Genomic DNA, 21,050 nt, shown 5'->3' on the forward strand with positions numbered 1-21,050 from the left:
CACGGATATTTCCTCTCATATCAATTTTCAGTTATATACATTTTGTTTAATAACAGCATCTGATCATCATGAGAACATGTTTTTCTACTTACTTTTCAATAATAAACCCAGGTATGGCTCATTTTTTTTTAGCCATCACAATTGCCCGCCCAGATATTCTCAAACTGACATATACACATGACTCATTTATAGGGTTTTGTTAAGACCCATACTGTTGGTTGCAGCTCCCTAGAGTTCAAGCTAGGGGGTTTCTGTAGGACCCAGAAATTTGGGGTTTTAAGAGGCTCCCAGATAATGCACTACACTGGGTGAAGGACTACACTCTGAGGGGTTACTGTCAAATCATAACAAAGGAGTGAAGGAGAAAGTTCTGAAATCTGTGCACTTTCTGTGAGCTTGTACTATTTGCTGTGGCCTAGCTTTTGTAAAAAAAATAATAACGCCGAAAGACATACAGTGCTTAAGACTCAGGTTAATTTAATTCCATAATCATAAGACAGAATAGGACCAATTTTGGTACTTAAGAGATTTCTGTACTTAATTTTGACTGACCCACATAAGAGCAAGTGTGATTCATCTGGCTTGTCACTGAAAAGCCAAATAACCTAGGATGTGAAAAATGGTAGATTTTTGTTTGTTTGTTTTTTGCGATGAGGCTTCAATGAAGGAAGCGGACCCATATAAAGGTAAGAATGACTAGGTCAGAGCTAGGCAGGCAGTCATCTGCCCATATGTTAAGGAAAATTACAGAAGTTTAAGAAAAGGTGTGATAGAATACTTTCACTAAAGGGTAGTCCAATGTTTGAGGTAAATAGGATGTTTTTAATGCCTTAGGGGAGGGCTTGTTGTTCACTGTCCTCATACCTACAATGCTGGGGTTGAACCAGGACCGCATGTATGCCAGTCAAGTACTCCATTACTGAGCTACATCTCCTGAGTTCCATACCCAGTCCTTGTGTTTACTTTTTCAAACCATGGGAAATAATTCTGAAGAAGATTTATTATTATGAATTACTTTCATCTGCACAGTAAGAAATACATTTTTTCAATATTGAAAATGGTGATCTGTCCTCTTGGGAACATGAAGCCTATGTTAAGAATTCATGAGTTATGTCTTTTATTTCTTTTGAGAAATTATACACACAGGGATGACAATGAAGTCAGTCAATACTTAGGCTGCAAAAGAGGTTATAATATTTAGTTGTTCAAAACTCTAGAGGATAAAGTACTTTTATCATGACATTATAAGGTTGTTAAATGAATAGATGCAAAATCAAAAAAGATTGTCTTTTTAAATTCTGAGGCTGGAGAAAATGATCATATAGAATTTATATCAGTTGATCACTTATGTTAGTCAGTGTAGTTCTGCTTAGAGGTTGTGACCTGAATCCAAAAAACATCTCACAGCAGCTGACATACTAGTGACTCTTTCTTCCCACTGTTGTGTCTTTGGTGAAAGAACCATCTAAGTGATTATTTTCCTTTAGCCATCTTTATACAGGATGTTGTTAAAATGCTAATAACTAAATTGAAAAGAAGATGAGAATCCAAAGAAATTCTCTCTGGTATTGTGCCTATGCCAACTTTTTGGGAAGGAACAGTTCTACCGTCAAATGCTTCTTAGTTCATCACAGGTTTAGAATATGAGAAAAGCCATCCAAGGACTTTGTTTATTTGTTATTTTTTACTTTGTGGCACCTTTCAGTGAATTCTCTGTTCTCAGATTGCTCCTCTGCTGTGACAAGGGGAAGTTCAGGTCTGAGCATGCGCCGAAACTCAATGTGAGGTGTACCAATCAGTTCTGGTAGAGCAGATACTCAGGGCAACCATGTAACAACTGCTACCACCATTAGTCAGCCTTCAAGAGCATAGATGTGGCATGTCGTCCTGAATGCTGGCTTCCTCTTCTCTAAGCTTACATAACTCACATTTTCCATCGTTCCTGCTTCTCTGCAGGGACACAAGCCCATGGCTGACCCAGCATGTTCGGCTTGTGCACGAAGTCTGCACAGCCAGCACATATGGTCCATAGTTCCTTCCCCTTCCTGTCATTCTTTCTTTCCAAAGTAATTTATACATATAATAGAAAAGCACAGAAAGTAGTAAAGAAAAAACCCTCTTAAATCTTTGGTTGTATTTTTTTTTTAACACTGAACTGGTGTTTTCTTTCTGTGCTTTTTTTCTGAGTACAGTTTTACTCAAGAGTCCTTTTGGTCTCTGCCATTTGTACTAAGTCTGGCTCCTTAACTGTCTTTTACTCTTTTCCAACTTCCTGTTCTTTAATTTTTGAATGGCTCTATGCTTCTCACTAGCTGATTAAAATAAAGTGCCTGGTGTTGTCACTTTTTACAGCTTATTTATATGAGAGAATGAATGCCAGAATTTCTCAGAGTTCCCCTAAAGGTCAAGTCAAGGGTGTGCTGAGGAAGACAAATGTCTTCTATTAGTTGCCCTTGTTTGTTTTCTTTGGCCTTCCTGTTCTGGGCAGTAATTGGAGCAAACATTAGGTCTTGTAAAAGAGTTTTCACAACTTATTACTTCCTTTCTCATTGTCAGTGGGGCAAATGGGAGCAGCTCCATGGCTCCCGATGCAAAAGTTCAAGGATATTGTGAGAAGACTATTCACTTTCTCTTCACTGGTGCTAAACCACTGCCCACTTCCCGAATGTGTCTACATTTGATTCTGAAGATAGAAATCTATGCATTCCTTAAAATGCATCTGTTTTTAATGAACTCTGTAATGTCTTGAACCCTCCCTTCCCCATTTCCCATTGGCTACTACAGTCTTATTTCTTAAGGAGTTGTGGTCCTTATTTCTTTTTCTTTCAAACCTGGGTCATTAGTGCTCTTATGTATATACTTGTGTTGACTTGAATTTTGTTCACTAATTGTTGAATTTTAGCCTTGCATGATCACCGGGTCCTTTTTCTTTTTCTTTTTTTTTTTTTCTGCAGAGTGCTCTGTAAAACAAAAACCTACTAGCATTTTTTGAGATTATAATTACATCATTTCTCACTTCCCTTCCCCCCCACCAAACTTTTCCATATTCTTCCCCACTCACCTTCAAATTCATGGCCTGTTTTCTTTCACTATTTGCTATTACATCTATGTATATAATTGTTTAGACACATACCTCTAATTCACAAATAAGTAACTGTACTGATTTAGTATAATGTGGTTTTATGTCATATATACATATTTTATCAAGATAATGAATAAAGCCTTGGCTTCCTGTACATTCCAGCTCCCCATAATGGTAGTAGGTAACAATTGTACTGTTTGCAGTTTTGAAATCTAAACTTCTTACTTTCATTCTCCCTGAGCTGGCTTGCTCATCTTCTCTCATCCCATTTGGAGTCAGCCATCATTATTCAATCCCTTTCTAATAAGTGACAATAAAAAATTAATAGTGTTGCTAAAAACAACTAGAAAATATATTACTTGTATATTTTCTAAAGAATCTTATTTTTCTGGAGTTTAAAATTATTTTTCTTTATTTTGAGAATTTGGACATGTACACAATCATATCTGTCTACTCTCCATCTCTCCCTCCAGCTTCCCCATGTCCCTCCAGCACCCTTCCTTTTCTTCAGGCCTTTTTGTTTTTGATCATCCAGTAAGTCCAGTTGGTTCTGTCCATGAATCATTTTTATTCTCTTTGGAATGAAGTTATATATGTACCATTATGTTTTGACTGTTTTCAAAGAGGAATCAGAGTGGGTGGCAAAAATGAAATCCATCCTTAGGAAGGTGGGGAGTCACACAGTGGATATGAATGTGTTTCCTTTTAGCTCTGAATAAGAAAAATTTAGTCTGACTCAGGGATTAGGTAAATGAATGCTTTCTATAGCTTTGATGTTCTTAGTAAGAAATATTCCTCCCCTAAAATGAGGCTCCTTCTCTTAGACAACAATGTGCCTATGCTTTCAATAAAAGTATTTGCACATCAGAGTGGATAATTTGTTTTCACATGTCTGTCTCTCAGGAATGGTCAAAACAGTTTATAATCTAAGGATGACACAAGGTGACCTGCACAGCACTGAGATAGAATTTGTATTCAAGGAATGTTCATTATGTGGGCATATAATAATGAGGTTTTAAAGCATACAGAAATAGAACAAGACCAAAGAAAATATGTATGACTCTGACTGGTTGGTTTCAAGCTTAACATTATTTTCTAGTTATAAATGATAAGCGAATTCTTCTCCAGACTGATCACTCCCAGCTCATGCAAGGAGTTGTATCTAAAGGATGTATTAAGGACGGAATACCAGGAGGTAAGAGCTGCTGAAGCTGGGCAAGGGGGTGGGAATGGGGGCCAGGAAAGGCTGAACTTTCTGTTAGAGCTCTAGCCTTATTTTAGGTTGTCATGAGAGCTCCAGAATAAAAATTTGTGTCAGGAATGTTGTTCTGTCCTATGGCCAGGTTGCCAGGCATCCTGCTTCTGCACCTACCAGTCAAGAGCTCAGTGTTTGCTCCAGGGTACAAAGCCTTCCAGCACTTCCTCCTGTCTCTACCCTTCAGTGAAGTGTGTCTAGCAGACCAAAGGTAGTCAAAGATCGCAACTGCCTGTTGAGAGAGTAAAACAGACAGTGGGAGGTGGTGTCTAGCTAGCAAAGGGGCCAGGCAGGGAGCCAGGTGAGCAACAGCATGAGCAAATGTCCTGAATAAGTGAAAAACAACGTGGGACTACTTGAGTTTTTCCAGAGTCCTTTGTATGAACAGCTTGGTTTGTTTTGTACTTGCATTAGTGCTGATCCACAGTGGAATGAAAAAGAAAGTTTACTTTTCAATTCACAGCACTTCAGGAGAACCGTAGGGCCAATATATCGATTGGTTCTGAATGTTCTCCTCAGGAAAATTCATTAAGCCCCATAGTCCCCATTAGATTCCCAACTCCATATGGCACAAATTAGCATTTGGAAAAGACTCAGTTTGATTCCTTTGCCTTGCCAGAAAACTCGAAATGATCTTAAGAAGCAAGTCATGGCAAAGGAAAAAGAAGCAATATACATATACATATGCATATATAAACATATATTTGTCAAATTAAATAGATTAGCTCCTCACATATTTAAAATGTCATATAAGATTAAAAAAATGCCTTGGAATCCTGCCATGGCTGAAACTTAAAATCAATGGGATGAAATAAATACTTTAGTGCTGAAAAATGTTTAGTATCTATTTTTAAACAAGTAACTGTAGGTGAAAATTAAACTATCCAGGTAGATTTCACCAAGTGGCTGCATAGGTAAGGTGAGACTGGATGCCATTTATGGATGCTTCAGAGATCACCAGACATGCCCTGATTCTGTAACTAGAGAGAAAGGGAAGTGTATTTGGTTTCCAACCCAGAAGTATTATGCACAGGGGTTGAATCAGAACATCTGGAAGTAAGCCAGCCATGCTTAAAGTGTGGCTCAGATTCTGCCTGGCCTCTGGGGCTCATCGTAGAAATGGTTACTTTAATCTACATGGCTACAGGTGCTACTGATGCACAGGGACATCTAAAGCAACCTTTTCCCTACTTGATACTCAGTCCCCTCATTGCTGGGAAGACTCTGGTGCAATTCTTTCGTAAATAGATAAAGGTAGCTCATCCAAGTGTCTGAATGTCCTACCTAGCCCTGCTTAATTAGGCTTCTCTGTGGTCAGCCGCTTTCTCCATTTAAGATCTAGGGCAGAGGTCCTCAGCTGTTGGGTTGTATTTGAATTGCCCTGAGATTTATTTAAAAAGATTGTTGGGTTCTACGCCACAGCTTCTCATATAGTAGGTAGTGAAGGACAAAGACTTTGTGTGTTGCCTGTCTTCTCGAGTGGTATTGGTGTTCTGGACTGAGGGACCACATTCTTAGAATCCCTGATCTTCAGACATGAAAGCACTTAAACAGTGTATGTTCCATTATATTAAGGTAAGCTTGAAGAGTAGATGAAAGTTATAGCCAGAATAAAAAAAATGTTCCTGGCCACTCAGCTATAGTGAAATGGGGATAAACCAGAGATAACATGTTAGATGACTCAAGAGGACAATTTGGCTACAGTTGAAATCAGCTGGAGTTCACCAGTGGAAGCAGCTTGTATCTATGATAAGTCCATAGCATCTCATATTTCTTTCAGAAGACATTTTCTGGAAATTGCATTCTGTGCTTACCTAAGATATTCATGGAAATAGTTCTTAGCATTCAATAAACCATTTGTAAGGTGATGGATGCTGTTGTCCCTTAATCTGATTAGCATGAAATGAGTAAATTCTCTTGGCATAGGAAGTAAGAGAAGGGAATATGACTGTAATCTTTATTGACACTGATTATTGTTTATTACTTGAGTCTTTAACAAGTGTGGCATTATTCACCCTCCCCCAATCAAACATGACACATCCGTCTATGGGCTACCTGGTAATAGGAACTAATAAACTCACGCATGTTTTTCATAAGACATTGCAAAATCCTGAAATTAGTCATCTTTAACATAGATATAGGCATCTCATGGCGATTACACACCCTTTCTTCACTTTTTTATAATGTCAGCTAAATGAGGTAAAAATAAAGTCATTGCTCTCATTTGAAAAGTTACCTGGTAGTAGGGTATTAGTTCTTTCCTTCTTCATAACAAATTATCACACATTTAGTGGCAAACATCTCTCTTACCATGTCAGTCAACCAGAATCACACCTGTTTGGGGCACTCGCCAGGATGCAAGGAAGTATTCTTCAGGGTGGCTGTTGCACATTTAGCTCTAAATTTTTGCCTGGTAAGGTAGTTGCCAAAATGCACTTCCTCAACATTTTTCAGCTGTGTTCTCTGTATTCTAGAACAGTGCTTCTCAGCCTTCCTAATGCTGCAACCCTTTTATACATTTCCGCATGTTGTGGTGACCCCCCCCAACAATAAAGTTATATTTTCCTTACTTTGTTGTGCAGTGTTGTACTCTTTCAGCTCTTTGGGGAGGCTACCACCCAACTCCCAAGTAAGTTACACATGGAGACTTATTCTTAGTTATGAATGCCTGGCCTTAGTTTGGCTTGGTTCTAGCCAGCTTTTCTTATCTTAAAATAACCCATCTACAATTCTCTCTGGGCTTTTATTTTTCTTACTTCTGCATATCTTACTTTCCTTCATACTCCATTGTTGGCTGGGTGGCTGGCTCTTGACTTCTCCCTCTCCTTGTGTCTCCTATTTATACTCTCTGCCTGTCAGTCCCCCTTGTCTGCCAGCCCCCCATCCTTGGTCCTGCCTCACTATTGACCGCTCAGCTGTTTATTGGACCAGCAGGTGTTTTAGACAGGCAAAGAATCACAGCTTCACAGAGTTAAACAAATGCAGCATAAAAAATGTCACACATCTCAAAATAATATTCTACCATGCTACTTCATAACTTTAATTTTGCTGCCATTATGAGTTGTAATGTAAATGTCTGATATGTGGCCTCTGTGGGTATTGAACCCACAGGTTGAGAACCATTGTCCTAGAGGTATTCTATTTCTTAGATAACACATAACATAGCTATCAGGCCAGTTAGAGCCTCTGTTCCTACCAGTCTCTCACTTCTAGGTCTTCTGAAGAGCCACCTAGATACCACTTTTGGTTAAGTCATTGGATTGAAAGCTCTCATAGTACCTGCAAAATCATCTTACCTTTGTCATCTCCCCCAGCACAACTATGAGCATGATAGTCTACCACCTCTGCTGTATTCACCTGGATAGAAGCCAGGGTGTTTCTGTCTGTGCTTGAACAGATACGATTATATAAAAGCACGATGCTACAGGACTCACTTAGCATTCTCCCTACTGCAAGAAAAATGCTGGCATCTATGATGAAATTGCCCAGCTGGTCAAGAGTTGTGACATATTTTTTAGTTCTCTCATCTACTGAATTAGATACAGGTGTTGGTGTTGTTGTACAGCTAAATGAGGTGACACCTGCAGATCATCTCCTACCTTTCTGGGCATATCCTTGCTTTCTGTTTTTAATAGTTCTAATACTATTGCTGTTGGTAGTGCTAATTACATTGTTTGTGTTCATTTTCACCCCCTTTAATGAGGGAGAAACTTTAATCCCATCACAATAAACTTCAATTTTTGTCTCATTGATTGAAGCTCTCAACAACTTTTAACACAAATGGTTGACTGCCTCCTCACAGATGAACTTTTTTTAGCATTGGTTTTATGAGGGTGTTCTGGTTTGTGATCAGATTCCTTGCACTTCATCCTTTTCTGCTGACTCCAAATATTAAACTACTGTGACGACCAAGTCATCTTAGAACTCCTAGCTAAAGTCATCTCTTTCTGCCTCTGGGTCATGTATCATTGGACAAAACACAAGCAACTGTGGATCAAAAACACCCTAGAAGAAAGTATATATGTATTTACTGAATTGGTGTAGATTTACTTCTTGTAATTATTCCCCCACCAAATGTACTTTAACAATGATTTACCTAGTATTTATATTCTCCCAAGCATTATAAATAATCCAGAGAAGATTTAAAGTAACAGAGAGAGTGTGCTTAGGATACATGTAAATATTGTATAGTTTATGGAAAGGACATGAACACCTGTAGATAGTGGTGTCCGTGGATGTCCTGGTACCAGTCTGCTACAAATATTGAGAAACTGTATTTTGAGGCAGAAGTGATGTCTTCCAATGATGATCTGGAATTTTTTGCTCAAAACTGGACAGAGGCTTTAAATGATGTTAGAATACTGAAACAGCTCTTTATACTTGCCATGGTGTCTTGTGAGGCTGGAAATAACCATGTTACCTGCTACAGTGCATGGCTCTTTTAAACTGTATGTCACATGTTCCTTCTCCAGTGCCCTTGCATGACCTGTTTTCCTATCATTGTCCTATGTGTTTATACGAACAGGCTCCTTTGCCTCCTTTGTGAATTTACCTTGTCATTAATATCTCAGGGAGACACCCATGTCTGGGCTAATGTTTCATGTTCCTCTTTCTCCACTCTGTGAATTCACTCTCATTGTGAATGAACACTTGTTGAAGACACATACAGACTGAAATCTATGTGTCCAAAGACTGCTAACATCGTGTTTCTTTTATTCAAAATTACTTCTTCAGTATTGAATATCTGCTTAATTGCATATACCAAGTGAAATGTATTAAACAAAGAATGAGGTAGTAAGTTTTCCAGACCCATAAATATCCTGTAGATTTCATCTTAGCATGAATGTTGTATGGTTAGTTTCACTCCATTTCTCTAGGCTTCCCTTCTCTGCTTATTAGCCTCTGTTTTATGCTTGCAGCATCTCCCATTCCAAGTGAAACAAAAAGTCTATAAAATCTGTACTGGTTAGAATCCACATTAACTTTAAACATTGAATTAAAGATCTTGGGTGGATTGTTGAGGAGTTATCTTCTCTTTATATACCTTAGCTTTTGGAAGAATATATCCGCTTCAATCCTTGGTGGAATCTCTCTCTGAAGAAGAAATAATTGCCAAGGGGAAAAAAGAGAGAAGATATAAATAACATTAATTTCCACATTTTTCTGTCGTGTTTTCTATATTCTTGACTGTATCATTGATAAGAAGAATGGAAGTAAGTCTAGGAATAACATTCAGATTTCAGAATATAATGAGTGATATTGCAAGGCACTGTCGAGCATAGTCTGTAAACCATAGAAATGTAATAAGTAATCTATACACTGTACCAGTCAACTTTTTGTTTCTATTGGTTATTTGTAACAACTACCTATAAGATGGATTTTCTGTGTAAAAGTGATGGTTAATGATATTTTATAGTTTGTTCTTATTAGAGCCCAAGTTGGATAGTGTTTACTATATCAAGCAGGGTATCATTCCTTCCATAAACCAAGTGGAAAACAGTCTCTGCTCTGGACTCTTAGTCTAAGCACTGTATGGAGAAGAAATAGCACAATTTCTTTGTTAATATATTCATAAGGCCCAGAAATTTCATGTTAATAGACAGTTAAAATATAACCTGTAATACAGGAGTCATCTTATGTTTTCTTTTTCTACTGCAAATATTCATTTTATTTTACATTTAATTTGTCACATGAAGGTGAAATCAGTTTTCTCTAAAAGTAGCTTTCCTTATTGTTTCAGGTTTTCATGAAAAACTTTAATCTTCAGATCTTGTTTATTATTCTTATATATTCCCTGTGTTTTGTCTATGTGCTTTACCCACTAAACAGTTTGAATTAGGAATGCCCTCCATAGCTCAGACTTGTTAACACTTGGTCTCCAGTGAGTGGTGCTGTAGGAAGGTACAGCTTTGAAGGGTGAAGTGCTTCACTGGGAGTGCGCTTTAGAAAAATTTAAAGCCTTCCCAACTTCTAATGCCCTATCTGCCTTGTGCTTGTTGCTAAAGATGTGCTCTCTAAGCTTCCTTCTGCTGCCACTGTCTGCCACATGATGCTGTGCCCCTCACCATGACGGACTCATCTCTCTGAAACCATACACCCAAATAAACCCATTTTTCCTTAAGTACCTTTGGTTATAATGTTTTATCACAGCAACAGAAAAGTAATTAATGAATCAACTCCCACATTTCTACTAGAACGTTGTCCTGTTTGTTTTAAATGGGAAATGTTATAAGCAATATATAATGTGTGTGTGTGTGTGTGTGTGTAGTTACCCTTGTTTACTTAATGGAGATCTCTGTTTAATATCTCAGCTGATTTATCAGGGTCCCAGAAGCAAAATTTTGCTGGTGCCTGCATTTTCTATTTGCCATATGGGTTATGTGGTTCACATAAACGTCTGCAATTATCTGTTTATAACTTTGTCTTGATAATGGGTGACAGTTCCACCAGATGAATTCCATTTTCCGCCTTCTGTGTTTATCAGTCTTGCATTATATTCAACCCAGTGTGTCTAAAAAAGTATATGATACAGTCACCTTTGATCAGGAATGGTGCATTTCATTCCTATTGGACTTTCTTACATTTCTGCTTATAAAACAAAAAGACAAAAATTATGCCCGCAGAATGAAAAGAAAAAATCCAAGAGCCCAGATCGGGGAGAGAGTGCAGGGATTTTTGAGAGCTATACTACATGACTAGGCAGCCCCCTCATAAGCAGAACAGAGTTACAGAACAAAGAGTCAGGTCGAGGCTCATGCACCTCCTTAGTTCAAACCCCTCTTTGTAGGATTCCCAAAACATTCTCCAGTTGTGAATTTTAAAGATGTTTGGCAGCCAATATATTTACTCATGCTAGTTTTGGTAAATCAATGTTGAACAGCTTAATGAATATACCACATGTGGAGGTACACATAATCACACTACACACCCAACCATTAATACCTTCTCTGTGAAATGTTTATGGCTGTAATTGCTGTTCTGATTATGTATTGTGTGAACTTGAACCATGCTATTACATTGGGTGACTAATGGAATTTGGTAGCAATGCATAGAAATTGGTATTCTGGAAAGAGTTGTATTTTAAATTGTAGCCTTTCCTGAATTTGCAGTGGATTTCATGGCTCATCTCCCTCACAGTAGGTTTGTGGCTGATGTGTTGAAATCTTTCTGGTGAATATAAATAGCTGAGATCATCCAATCTTAACTTAGCTGACAGGTCTTACTATCCTCATCATGCATGCAAAACAAAAACCCTAAACAATATTTCCCCAAACATTTGATTGCTGTGGATTCACTTTATCCATACTTATAAAGGGGAACAACCCTCAACATTTTAGTGCATTGGCTGGGGAGGTGGTCTTAGGGATGTAGTGCAGTCTTTAATGGTGTCATTTTGGGCCTAAAACAGATGTTTATTGCTGCATTCTCCCTTTACATACCTAGGCAAGTCAGATGGCCTTAGAAGTTAAAGAAAACGCACCAGCTTCACTACTTTAAACCATTTTAATGATTGCTTAAAATTCTGAACACTTAAGGGATAAAATTTAATATAAAAATTTTATATATAAAAATTTAAAAACCAGGAGTTTATGGTGTTTTCCCTAAGTTACATAAAATCCATGCCTATAGCCACATTTGTATATTCTGTAGGTATTATTTACACTTTCCTATAGAAAAATGAGTTAGAGACTCTTCATACAATTTATAACTTTTATATAGCTTTTATCTATTATGCTCACTCAGAGGCCTTATGGTAGCTTCTGGTTGTCTCTTTCATGGGGTCACCAACCAGCTCCCAAATAAAGACATGGAGACTTATTATTTATTATATATTATAAATGCTTGGCCTTAATGTAGGTTTCTCCTGCTAGCTCTTTTAATGTAATTTAACCTGTTTCTATTCATTTATGTTTTTCCTCGGGAGTTTTTAACCTTGCTTTCATTCTGTATGTCCTACTTTTCTGCTTGCTCCGTGTCTGTCTGGCCCCTGGAGTCTCCCTGGTGTTTCCTTTTCTTTCTTCCCCAAGCCTAAATTCTTCCTACTACTTATTCTCCCTGCCTGGAACTACTGCCTATACCTTTCCCTTGCTGTTTTAGCTTTATATTAGACCAACCAGTTGCCATAGGCAGGCAAAGTAAAACAGCAACACATCTTTACATAATTAAACAAATGCAATATATCTTTGAATAGTTAAACAAATATTTTGCAACAATAGAATCTTGTGAATGCTGGTCTTTTGACCAGCAGCATCAGCACAAGTTAAAAGTTTATTACAGATTAGATCTTTAAGCCTTTCAAGTTACTCTGATTCAGGTTCCCTTCTGTGAATTACCAGTATTTGAGCTGGCGTCACCATTTAATAAGCAATACAGTTTATATCCCACAAGTTCTGAAAAGCTAGAGGGCACTAACTCTCAAGTGAGCTATGAAAGGACTTCATAATGGACTGGGTTGCTAAAACTATTTACATGGGAAAATTAACCTAGAAAAAGTTTCAATGATGGAAGTAACATTTCTGTGGTCCTATACTTTAGGTTCCTCATTATCTTCACTGTGGAGGAGAGAAAAAGATGCAATGAAACCCCCAGAGGAATGGCTTTTGCATGTAAATGGAAGTGGGGGATGCTATTTTAATCATGCTTTTCCAGCTGAGAGAGCCTGTGAACAGTACTTCTGCCTGGGTTTTCCCATGCCACATTACTCACCCCATGGCACCCTGGATGCTTTTCCTGAACACACAATTTTACACACCAGTAGGGGCTTCTTAGCCCTGTGGTATCAGAATGAATCCCCAGGGTAGCTGGCATTAACTGTCGCTCCACGACTTGGGTAATGAAAGCTTCCTCTGGAGCTGGCAGTAGAGAACAATATTCATTATCGTCAATAGAAAAGTAACAACTTACTAAGTTCTTTGTGAACTCAGTTTGGGTTCTTTGTGTATAAACAAACAAGCAACATTTCAGTTCATTTGATCAACTGAGAAGAAAACCTATGAATAGAAAGTGTTACTCTCAAATTTGGTAAGCATAAAATGTGTGTAGAAAGTTTTAATTCTACTTTTGAGGAACTGTCATTCATCAGATAAGGCCTGGCATATATGTACCTTTTCATATCTCTTGCAAGACTTCCTGTTAGTATGCACTTCTCCTGGCTTGTTCCTCCTTTCTATACAGCTAGGAATTCCATCTAACCTTGTGAATTAGCCTTCCATAGCCAGTATCTTCAGGCGTCATGAAGTATCTCCTTTAATTGGTTTATTTGTGATGCCTTAAGACGGACCATCTACCTTTGGATTTGTGATTTAATTCTCACTAATAGTCTATGCTTTGCTGGCATTCAATAAACAGTGTTCAGATGAATTAATGAGTGTCATTTACTCTTCGACCAACTTCCCAAATCAACAGCTGTCAAATATGAAAGCACTTTGTCTGAGGTTTGAGTCCCAGTGAGGATCTCAGAACTCCCAAGCAGTGCTGCTGAGCTCTCCTCTTCTTTTTGTTGTAGTCTAGTTCTAATGCTTCTATGATAAACCTTCACTCTGTATCCTGTCTCTCATATCTCCACATGGTTTCCAAACTTTCAATTAAACTTCTACATGCTTTATTGGGACACCCCCACTTTCTTTTGCAAAGTGGTTGTTGCTGCGAAAATGAGAAAATCTTGGGCTTGGGCTCCCACTTTGTCAAATCTGGTTGTGTATTATTTCTCCAGGTCAGTTGCATAAGCCAAATATTGAATGTCAGGTTGACTGCACACTTTTCTAATGTGCATGAGATACTTTCAGTGCTGGGAGTGAAGGGGACTTTAGAGAAAACATATGTTATATCATCTTTCAAGGTCCCTTGGTCTGGTTCCCACATGTCATTCTATATAATATGGGGAGATCTCCACAGATCAGTCACAGTGAAGAATAGGCCAAGAAATCCACTAAGATCAGAAAAGGAACCTTCCAACATGGAATGAGCATGAGAAGAAACCTCCTCCATCCAATCTTCATTCCATCTTTCAGAGAGGTGGTGGAAGCAGAATGTTCTCTTTGACCTGGTATGGATTTGTTTGCAGTGGAAGGATTCAGTATCCAAATACACTCTGTATCAGTCCTTAGAAAAGTGATCAAACTGTTTTGAACCAAATATTTGGAATTGAAAGGTACCTGTCAGAGAAAGTTCCCTGAGAGTATTAGTGTTCCTGTGTATCTTGAGTATCTTGGGCAAATTATCTAGAGAGTCTGTTGTCAGATGAATCGTGATCTAGTGCCTTTTCTGTGAGAGATGCCTGCATCCCATTCACTCTTGACCAGGAAACATTTGTTGGATATTTGCAACCCCTTTAAGGGAATTTTGTTCATTATTCCACTGTGCTCTTTGGCTGATGCACATATGCTACAAACCTTATGATCACTATCCATCAGTAGACCTTGAAGGTTTCCAACCCTGTGGTGTTGTTTTCCATGATTTATCTTCCCATATTCAACACTTAATTCTTTTTTTTTTTTTTTGGTTTTTCGAGACAGGGTTTCCCTGTGGCTTTGGAGGCTGTCCTGGAACTCACTTGGTAGACCAGGCTGGTCTCGAAATCACAGCGATCTGCCTGCCTCTGCCTCCCGAGTGCTGGGATTAAAGGTGTGCGCCACCAATGCCCGGCTCAACACTTAATTCTATGGCACTCAGAAGGTCACCATGCAGATCTCTTGTTGCACTGTCACCATGCATACATTCTTGCTATTCTTTGCTCCTGGATTTTTCTTGATCCTTCTCCCTCCTTCTTCGATCTCCATGCATGGACTGTGTCTCTAAGTAGCAGAAGACATGAATATCTTAGTTGCATCTCAAACCCTGGGGCATTCTTATCTGGAATATTTCTTCCCTGTACTCTCAAGTTGTGGCGAACCTGCTTTCCACTTCCCCAAGTTAAATGATTTCTCCATGTGTAATTAAGGGAAATATCCTCCTTCTCCACTTCTCACAGCAGTTAACTTTAAAATTAGCATTAGCATATTCTTCCTTGTCTTATACACATTTGATTCTTTATGTTCCATCCCTTGCTTTATGGCATTCCAGAAAAGCAATCATGTACACGTTTCTTTTGTTCTGGAGTAACTTGATGGGAGCAACTCTTCTTTCTGGCCTCTCAATCTTAGCCTCTTGATTTCTCTCACACACCAATTATATTCACTGACTTCAAGGTTACTTTTAACAACAGAACAAAGAGATTGGGTTTCTCTTGATTTAGGAATGGCTTAGAGTGGCAGTTCTTAACCTGTGGGTTGTGTTCCCCATAGGGGTTGCATATCAGATATCCACATTATGATTTATAACAGTTGCAAAATTACAGTTATGTAGTAGCAAGGAAATAATTTTATGGTTGGGAATCACCACAACATGTGAAACTGTATTACAGGCTTACAGCATTAGAAATGTTGAGAACACTGTCTTAGTGGATGTAGATTTAAGGATGCAAACTATGGACTTGGCTTTTTTAAGATGCTTTAGCAAATATATTAGAATATGTATTACATTGAGCAGTTAGCAGTTGATGATCTTTTGATTTTCTTCATGATTCAATGAGACATAATATGGATGGGTACCCTGTTGCAGACAAGTCTCCAGATGAATAATAGTATCCTTTAAAGTGATTTCAATGGCATAAAACAAAGAGACATGATCTCTGTGGTTTTTTAACAATTTCTCATTTTGCCTTTCAGGAGACGGAGCTGTTAGATCTCAGCCTTGTCAAGGATGCCAGGTGTGGGAAGCATGCCAAAGCTCCCAAGGTAGGAAGCCCGGAGCCTGTGTCCGCACCAGCTGCTACTTTGATTCTTTATCTGTGTCAAGATATCAATTAATTGCCCCAGTTAAAAGTTTCTGTGTTGTAAATGTTGTAAAACACAACAGCCGGTGACCTACTCACTTGGACTTTCATTAAAAGATGGAAACAATGGGTGAGCATATGGGAGGTGTAATGCAGGCGTCTGTTTATTACTCTGTTATTTTACTTTGTCTGAAGGAAAAATTAGATATATGAAATGCCAAAAAAGTTACAGAGTAAGCATTTATAATTACAAATTTTAAAATACTATAAATTATGAGTGGAAAGTTCCATACTGATCAATATTTCTTGGCCACTAGAAATACTGTACAAAATTAGCTGCAGGCAATGCATATCAGGTGTGTATGAATATTGTGTTTAGACCTGAGTCATATTAAGAAGGCATCTGTGTAATATACACCAATGTTTATAAGTTTTAAAATCTGAAACAATTTTATCCCAAGTATTTTGAGAAATGTGTACTTAACCTCTGTCAGTTACTTAAAATGCCCAATATATTTTTGAGGACATTTGCCAAACATTACCAAACTCAGGAGCATTAGTAAACATATCCTTCTTCCCATAAATTTGTCATAACTCACATTTATCCTAGTAAACAGAGGTGATATGAAGCTAAAACACAGTGCAATTAAAATAATTATCCATAAAGCCAAAAGTTAATTGTGCACCTTAATACTGAGGACACTTTGGGATATGTTAAGTGGGGGATGTCATTGATTGGCTTTGCAGCATGTTGTCTGGATGAAGATGTATTTTTTTAACTTACCTAGGTTGCCACAGTGTATTGACTTGTCATCAAATTGAAAACTCTTTGTTATTGGATTTAATATTTAACACATTATATACTTTACTTCTGGTAGAGGCAGTGTATCAGCAAAGCAACAAGAGAAGGGGAGTTGCCATTTAGGAGCTTAAACTAGCAATTTTCTTTTTTTGTGTGTTGAATGTGTCTCCCACAACTGTTGTTTTAGCCTCTAAAAGTCAAAATAGTTTCTTTAGCATTCAGAATGAACTGTGACTTTGGAGGTGCAACGAGAAAGTCAGCTGCAATCGTTTTTCCTCACAGACATCTTGCAGCTGTAGGTTGGTGCTATGAAAGTCTGGCACGGAGCAAATAACAACTGCTTGGATTAGCTGAATGGGTTAAAATGGTTGACAAGAAAATGCAAAATCATGTCTAGAAGGAAAAAAATAATCAGAAATATTTTCAAGAATGCTTCTAAATGTGTTTCATGTGAAACCAGTGGCTTGGTCTTTGTACTTCATGTCAAGCATCTTGGAACTAATAACTTGTTAATGACACACAATAATTCCCAGTTTGGGATTAGTAAAGAAGGGTTTCCTCTTCTTCCAACATTGTTTCAGTCATCTGTGATGCAAGCCTGTTATCTCCATGTGTAATATCAATAAGTTAGCAGTGAGACTTGCCTTTTAACAACTGCACACCCTTCCCCACCTGACTGCTTCTCACCAGCCCCCATTGTTCTTCACCAGCTCCTGCTGGTTTGCATCAGCCTCCACTGGTTCTGGAGCATTGGCAGCAAAGCCCATCCCACTGCCTCTCCAAAAGTGGCAAGCAGGAACTGGTCTCTTTCACTAGCTTATCAGTGAGCACTTGGTTTATGTATGCAGTTTGATAAATGTCTATTGAATGTTGATAAATGATAGAAGTGGCGTCTGCACTGTGTTCAGCTGATAAACTAAGATTAGATCTCAAAGTGCCTCCCTTGAGGAAGCGCTTTTGAAGCCCAGGATACTTGGCTTGTCTGTTTCTGCTAACAGGTTTTTGGAGAGAAGAGTTGCTTTCTCTGTGGGACACTCTTATGTATTCCCGTTTTCTCTGAGTCTTACTGGTCCTTACCATTTCCAAAGCTGGTTCTGTTCTATTTACCTGTATGTCCTTGCTGAGACCTGCTTACTCCTCATAGGCTCAGAGGTGATGTTAATAAGTATTAATAGAAATGCTGTGAGATGGCAATGGTAGTTCATTAACATACTGTTTGCACAGGAGATCTCAAATTTAACTTCTCATGAAATCATCTGGAAAACTTAAAAAAAATATATTGTTGCCTCATCCTCCACAAAGTCTGGTTCCTGGATAATCTAATAGTTACAGACAATGTGTGGCTTCTGCGTATTGATTATGGGCATCACACACTAATGTGTCAATTACACTGCCATCTTTTAAAAAAATGATGGCACTGGAGACAGAACCAAGGACCTCACACATGCCTTTCAAGCTCTATATCGAGTTATTTCCCCAACCCTTCCTCCCAACATTTAAAAAATGTATTATTTTAAATTTTCAGATCTGATTTCCAGGAAATTAATTTTCATATCATTTTCTTAAATTGTGTAAGTTTAAATGTCAAGAGTGATCAGAGTAGGGGTCTTGTTAAACGGGCTTGGTGGATCCACAGGCAATATAGACAAGTATGTGGATGAAAAGATTCCTTAATTGACAGAGATGATCTCAGCTCAACCTAAATAAATACAAATACAACCTATTTAAAATATGTGGAGTCTTATTCTGTCTGATTATGCCGCTCAGTTTATGGCATCAAGGACCAGGTACCCGTTTTTCCTCATGCCAAGCCTGGCTTCCATCTCCATCTCCTTCATCAGGTCTCCAACACTGTGACATCCTCAACAGCTTTTAGCAGACAGCAGGGCAAGGGGGTGTAGATGGAGAAGAGTTGTCCTCTAACGCCTTCCATAATGAGTTCAGTAGGACACCTTGTTGAACAAGACATGTGGCCTGAGGTGGATGGCTGCTTTATTGGTTGGAAACCTTTAAGAATGCTGGGACAACTGCCAAGTGTGCTGGCAGATATCTTTAATTCCACTGTTCAGAAGGAGAGGCAGGTGGATCTCTGAGTTCCAGGTCAGCCTGGTTCACAAAGTGAGTCCCAGGATAGACAGGGCTGCATAGGTAGACTCTTTCTCAAAATAATAAAAGGAGGAGGAGGAGGAGGAGGAGGAGGAGGAGGAGGAGGAGGAGGAGGAAGGAAGGAATGCTGGGATAAAGTTTACCCAACTTAAAACAGGAAATTCAAAATAAAAGTAGGAAAAAATACAGTGGAAGGTTTAAAAATACAGAACAGTATTGAAGTGGTGATGTATTCTATAATCTTAGCACTTGGGAGACTGAGGTGAAGGATCACAATCCTGAGCCCAGACTGGGCTGCAAAGCAACACGACCCTGTATGCAACAAACAAACAAACAAACAATAACAACAAAAAACAACCTATGGGGGACTGGGCATAAAAGCAAAAACGCACAGATATAGCATGTGAAATGCTGCCTACTCAGGAAAAACAACAGGGTAAAGGGGGGAATGGATTCAGCTTAAGACTATAGAAGCTTCTAGATCAGAATAAAAGCACCTGTGGAGTAGGTAGTTATCAAAATGCCTAGGCACCCTGCAGACATTTATCTATGTGTTTGTATTGCTTTTGTTCTTCACAGCTGCTTGATACATAAAAATTCAACACTGGGCTGAGAATGAACTGTTTGCTGTCCCTGCTGTGATTTGAAATGGCATTTGTTGTGATGCACTGCTAATGAACTTAAGTGTCGACTTCCAGCGTAGTCCATAGGGTGAAATCTGTTCTTGTGTATAGAGCTTTTGTTCAAGCCACTGGTTTTGAAATTTCTCATTGGAGTGACTCTGGGAGACTTTATAATCTAAATGTATAAACCAGAAGGCACCTTACTTACATCTTTAACTCTATAATGCATTCCTCTCTCCTCCCTTTACCATTTCCTCTGCCTCACCACCCATTGATGAAGATCACTTACGAGTGAGGCATTGCAACATATACATTTGGTTTATGCTGTTCATATCCCCTCTGTGGTCTGATTTCAAAAGGATCTCTGTTCTCAGACAGGGTCACCGTGGTGTCAGATCTATTAGTAGTTCTTGACCCTGCAGATTAATCCCGTGGCTTGTGTCCAGCATTAATTTCTACAGACTTGACTAGAATTTAAAATATCAGGGCCATTTCTTTCATGGAATGTTTTTGTGTACATTAAGTACATACTCTGGGTATATGTTTTTCCTAGAAGGCCACATGAGAAAGATTACAGGATGCTAATGCAAACCGATGACATCACCATGGTCATGTTCCTTAGGATGTAGCAAATTAGTAGGTGGCTGAAAGGAGATCAAGCAGAGAAGAGCAGCGCTCAATTCTTGTGCCAGCTGTGCCCCTGATGAACTTAAAGTAGGTGTGTCTTCCTTCCCCTGGACCTCACTTTTCCCCATCCGTGCAATGGGGGTGCAGTGGATGCCAGGTTTTAGGAGTATAATTACTGCTAGCCTTTTGGTTCCCAATTTTAAATGAGGTAATTAGTCACAGTCAGATGCTTCATATTATAGATTCCAGAGCTGGTATCTAGCAAGTTGACATAACCTAAAGCTTCTTGCCTTGGACATGGCTATCAGATGAAAGTAAAGAGAAAGGAAAATCAAGTCCTGAACTCATGACAGTTACAGGATGCACACTAAAAGAAATAATATTTACGTTACCTTTCTTTACTTGACTTTACACATGACTTCTTGGAAGTAATTTTAAATTGAATTTAGACTCCCCAGGAACCAATGTCACACTTACAGAGACCTCCCAACTTTATACTGTGTGTGACCTCTATTCTCTCTGTAGTCAGCCTCCAGTGGCACGTACGGCAGTGTCTGTGAGAAACATCGTTATGGTTTTTCTTCTAAACTTTACCTTCTGTAAAGGGAACTGCTTCATACACTCACCTGGCAACCAGATCCTTTGCTTAGTACAGGACAATTTAGTTCAGGTTGCAATGCTGACTTCAATATGTATGCTTTGTAAATATCTAGGTCAATAATTAAGTTCTAAATTGTATATAC

General features: G+C 38.6%; 1 protein-coding gene across 3 annotated transcripts in view; it reads left to right on the forward strand.

The window, feature by feature from the left end:
* Plcb1 (phospholipase C beta 1) overlaps positions 1–21,050 on the forward strand; it is a 667,876-nt gene that overhangs the window by 201,757 nt on the left and 445,069 nt on the right. For all 3 annotated transcript variants that reach the window (XM_040746354.1, XM_040746355.1, XM_040746356.1), the window contains one exon: positions 16,043–16,111. In XM_040746354.1, coding sequence (XP_040602288.1) covers positions 16,043–16,111 — 69 coding nt within the window. The remainder of the gene's footprint in view (positions 1–16,042; positions 16,112–21,050) is intronic.

The sequence above is a fragment of the Mesocricetus auratus genome, unplaced genomic scaffold (assembly GCF_017639785.1).
Source record: "Mesocricetus auratus isolate SY011 unplaced genomic scaffold, BCM_Maur_2.0 Super-Scaffold_100004, whole genome shotgun sequence".
NCBI lineage: Eukaryota > Metazoa > Chordata > Mammalia > Rodentia > Cricetidae > Mesocricetus > Mesocricetus auratus.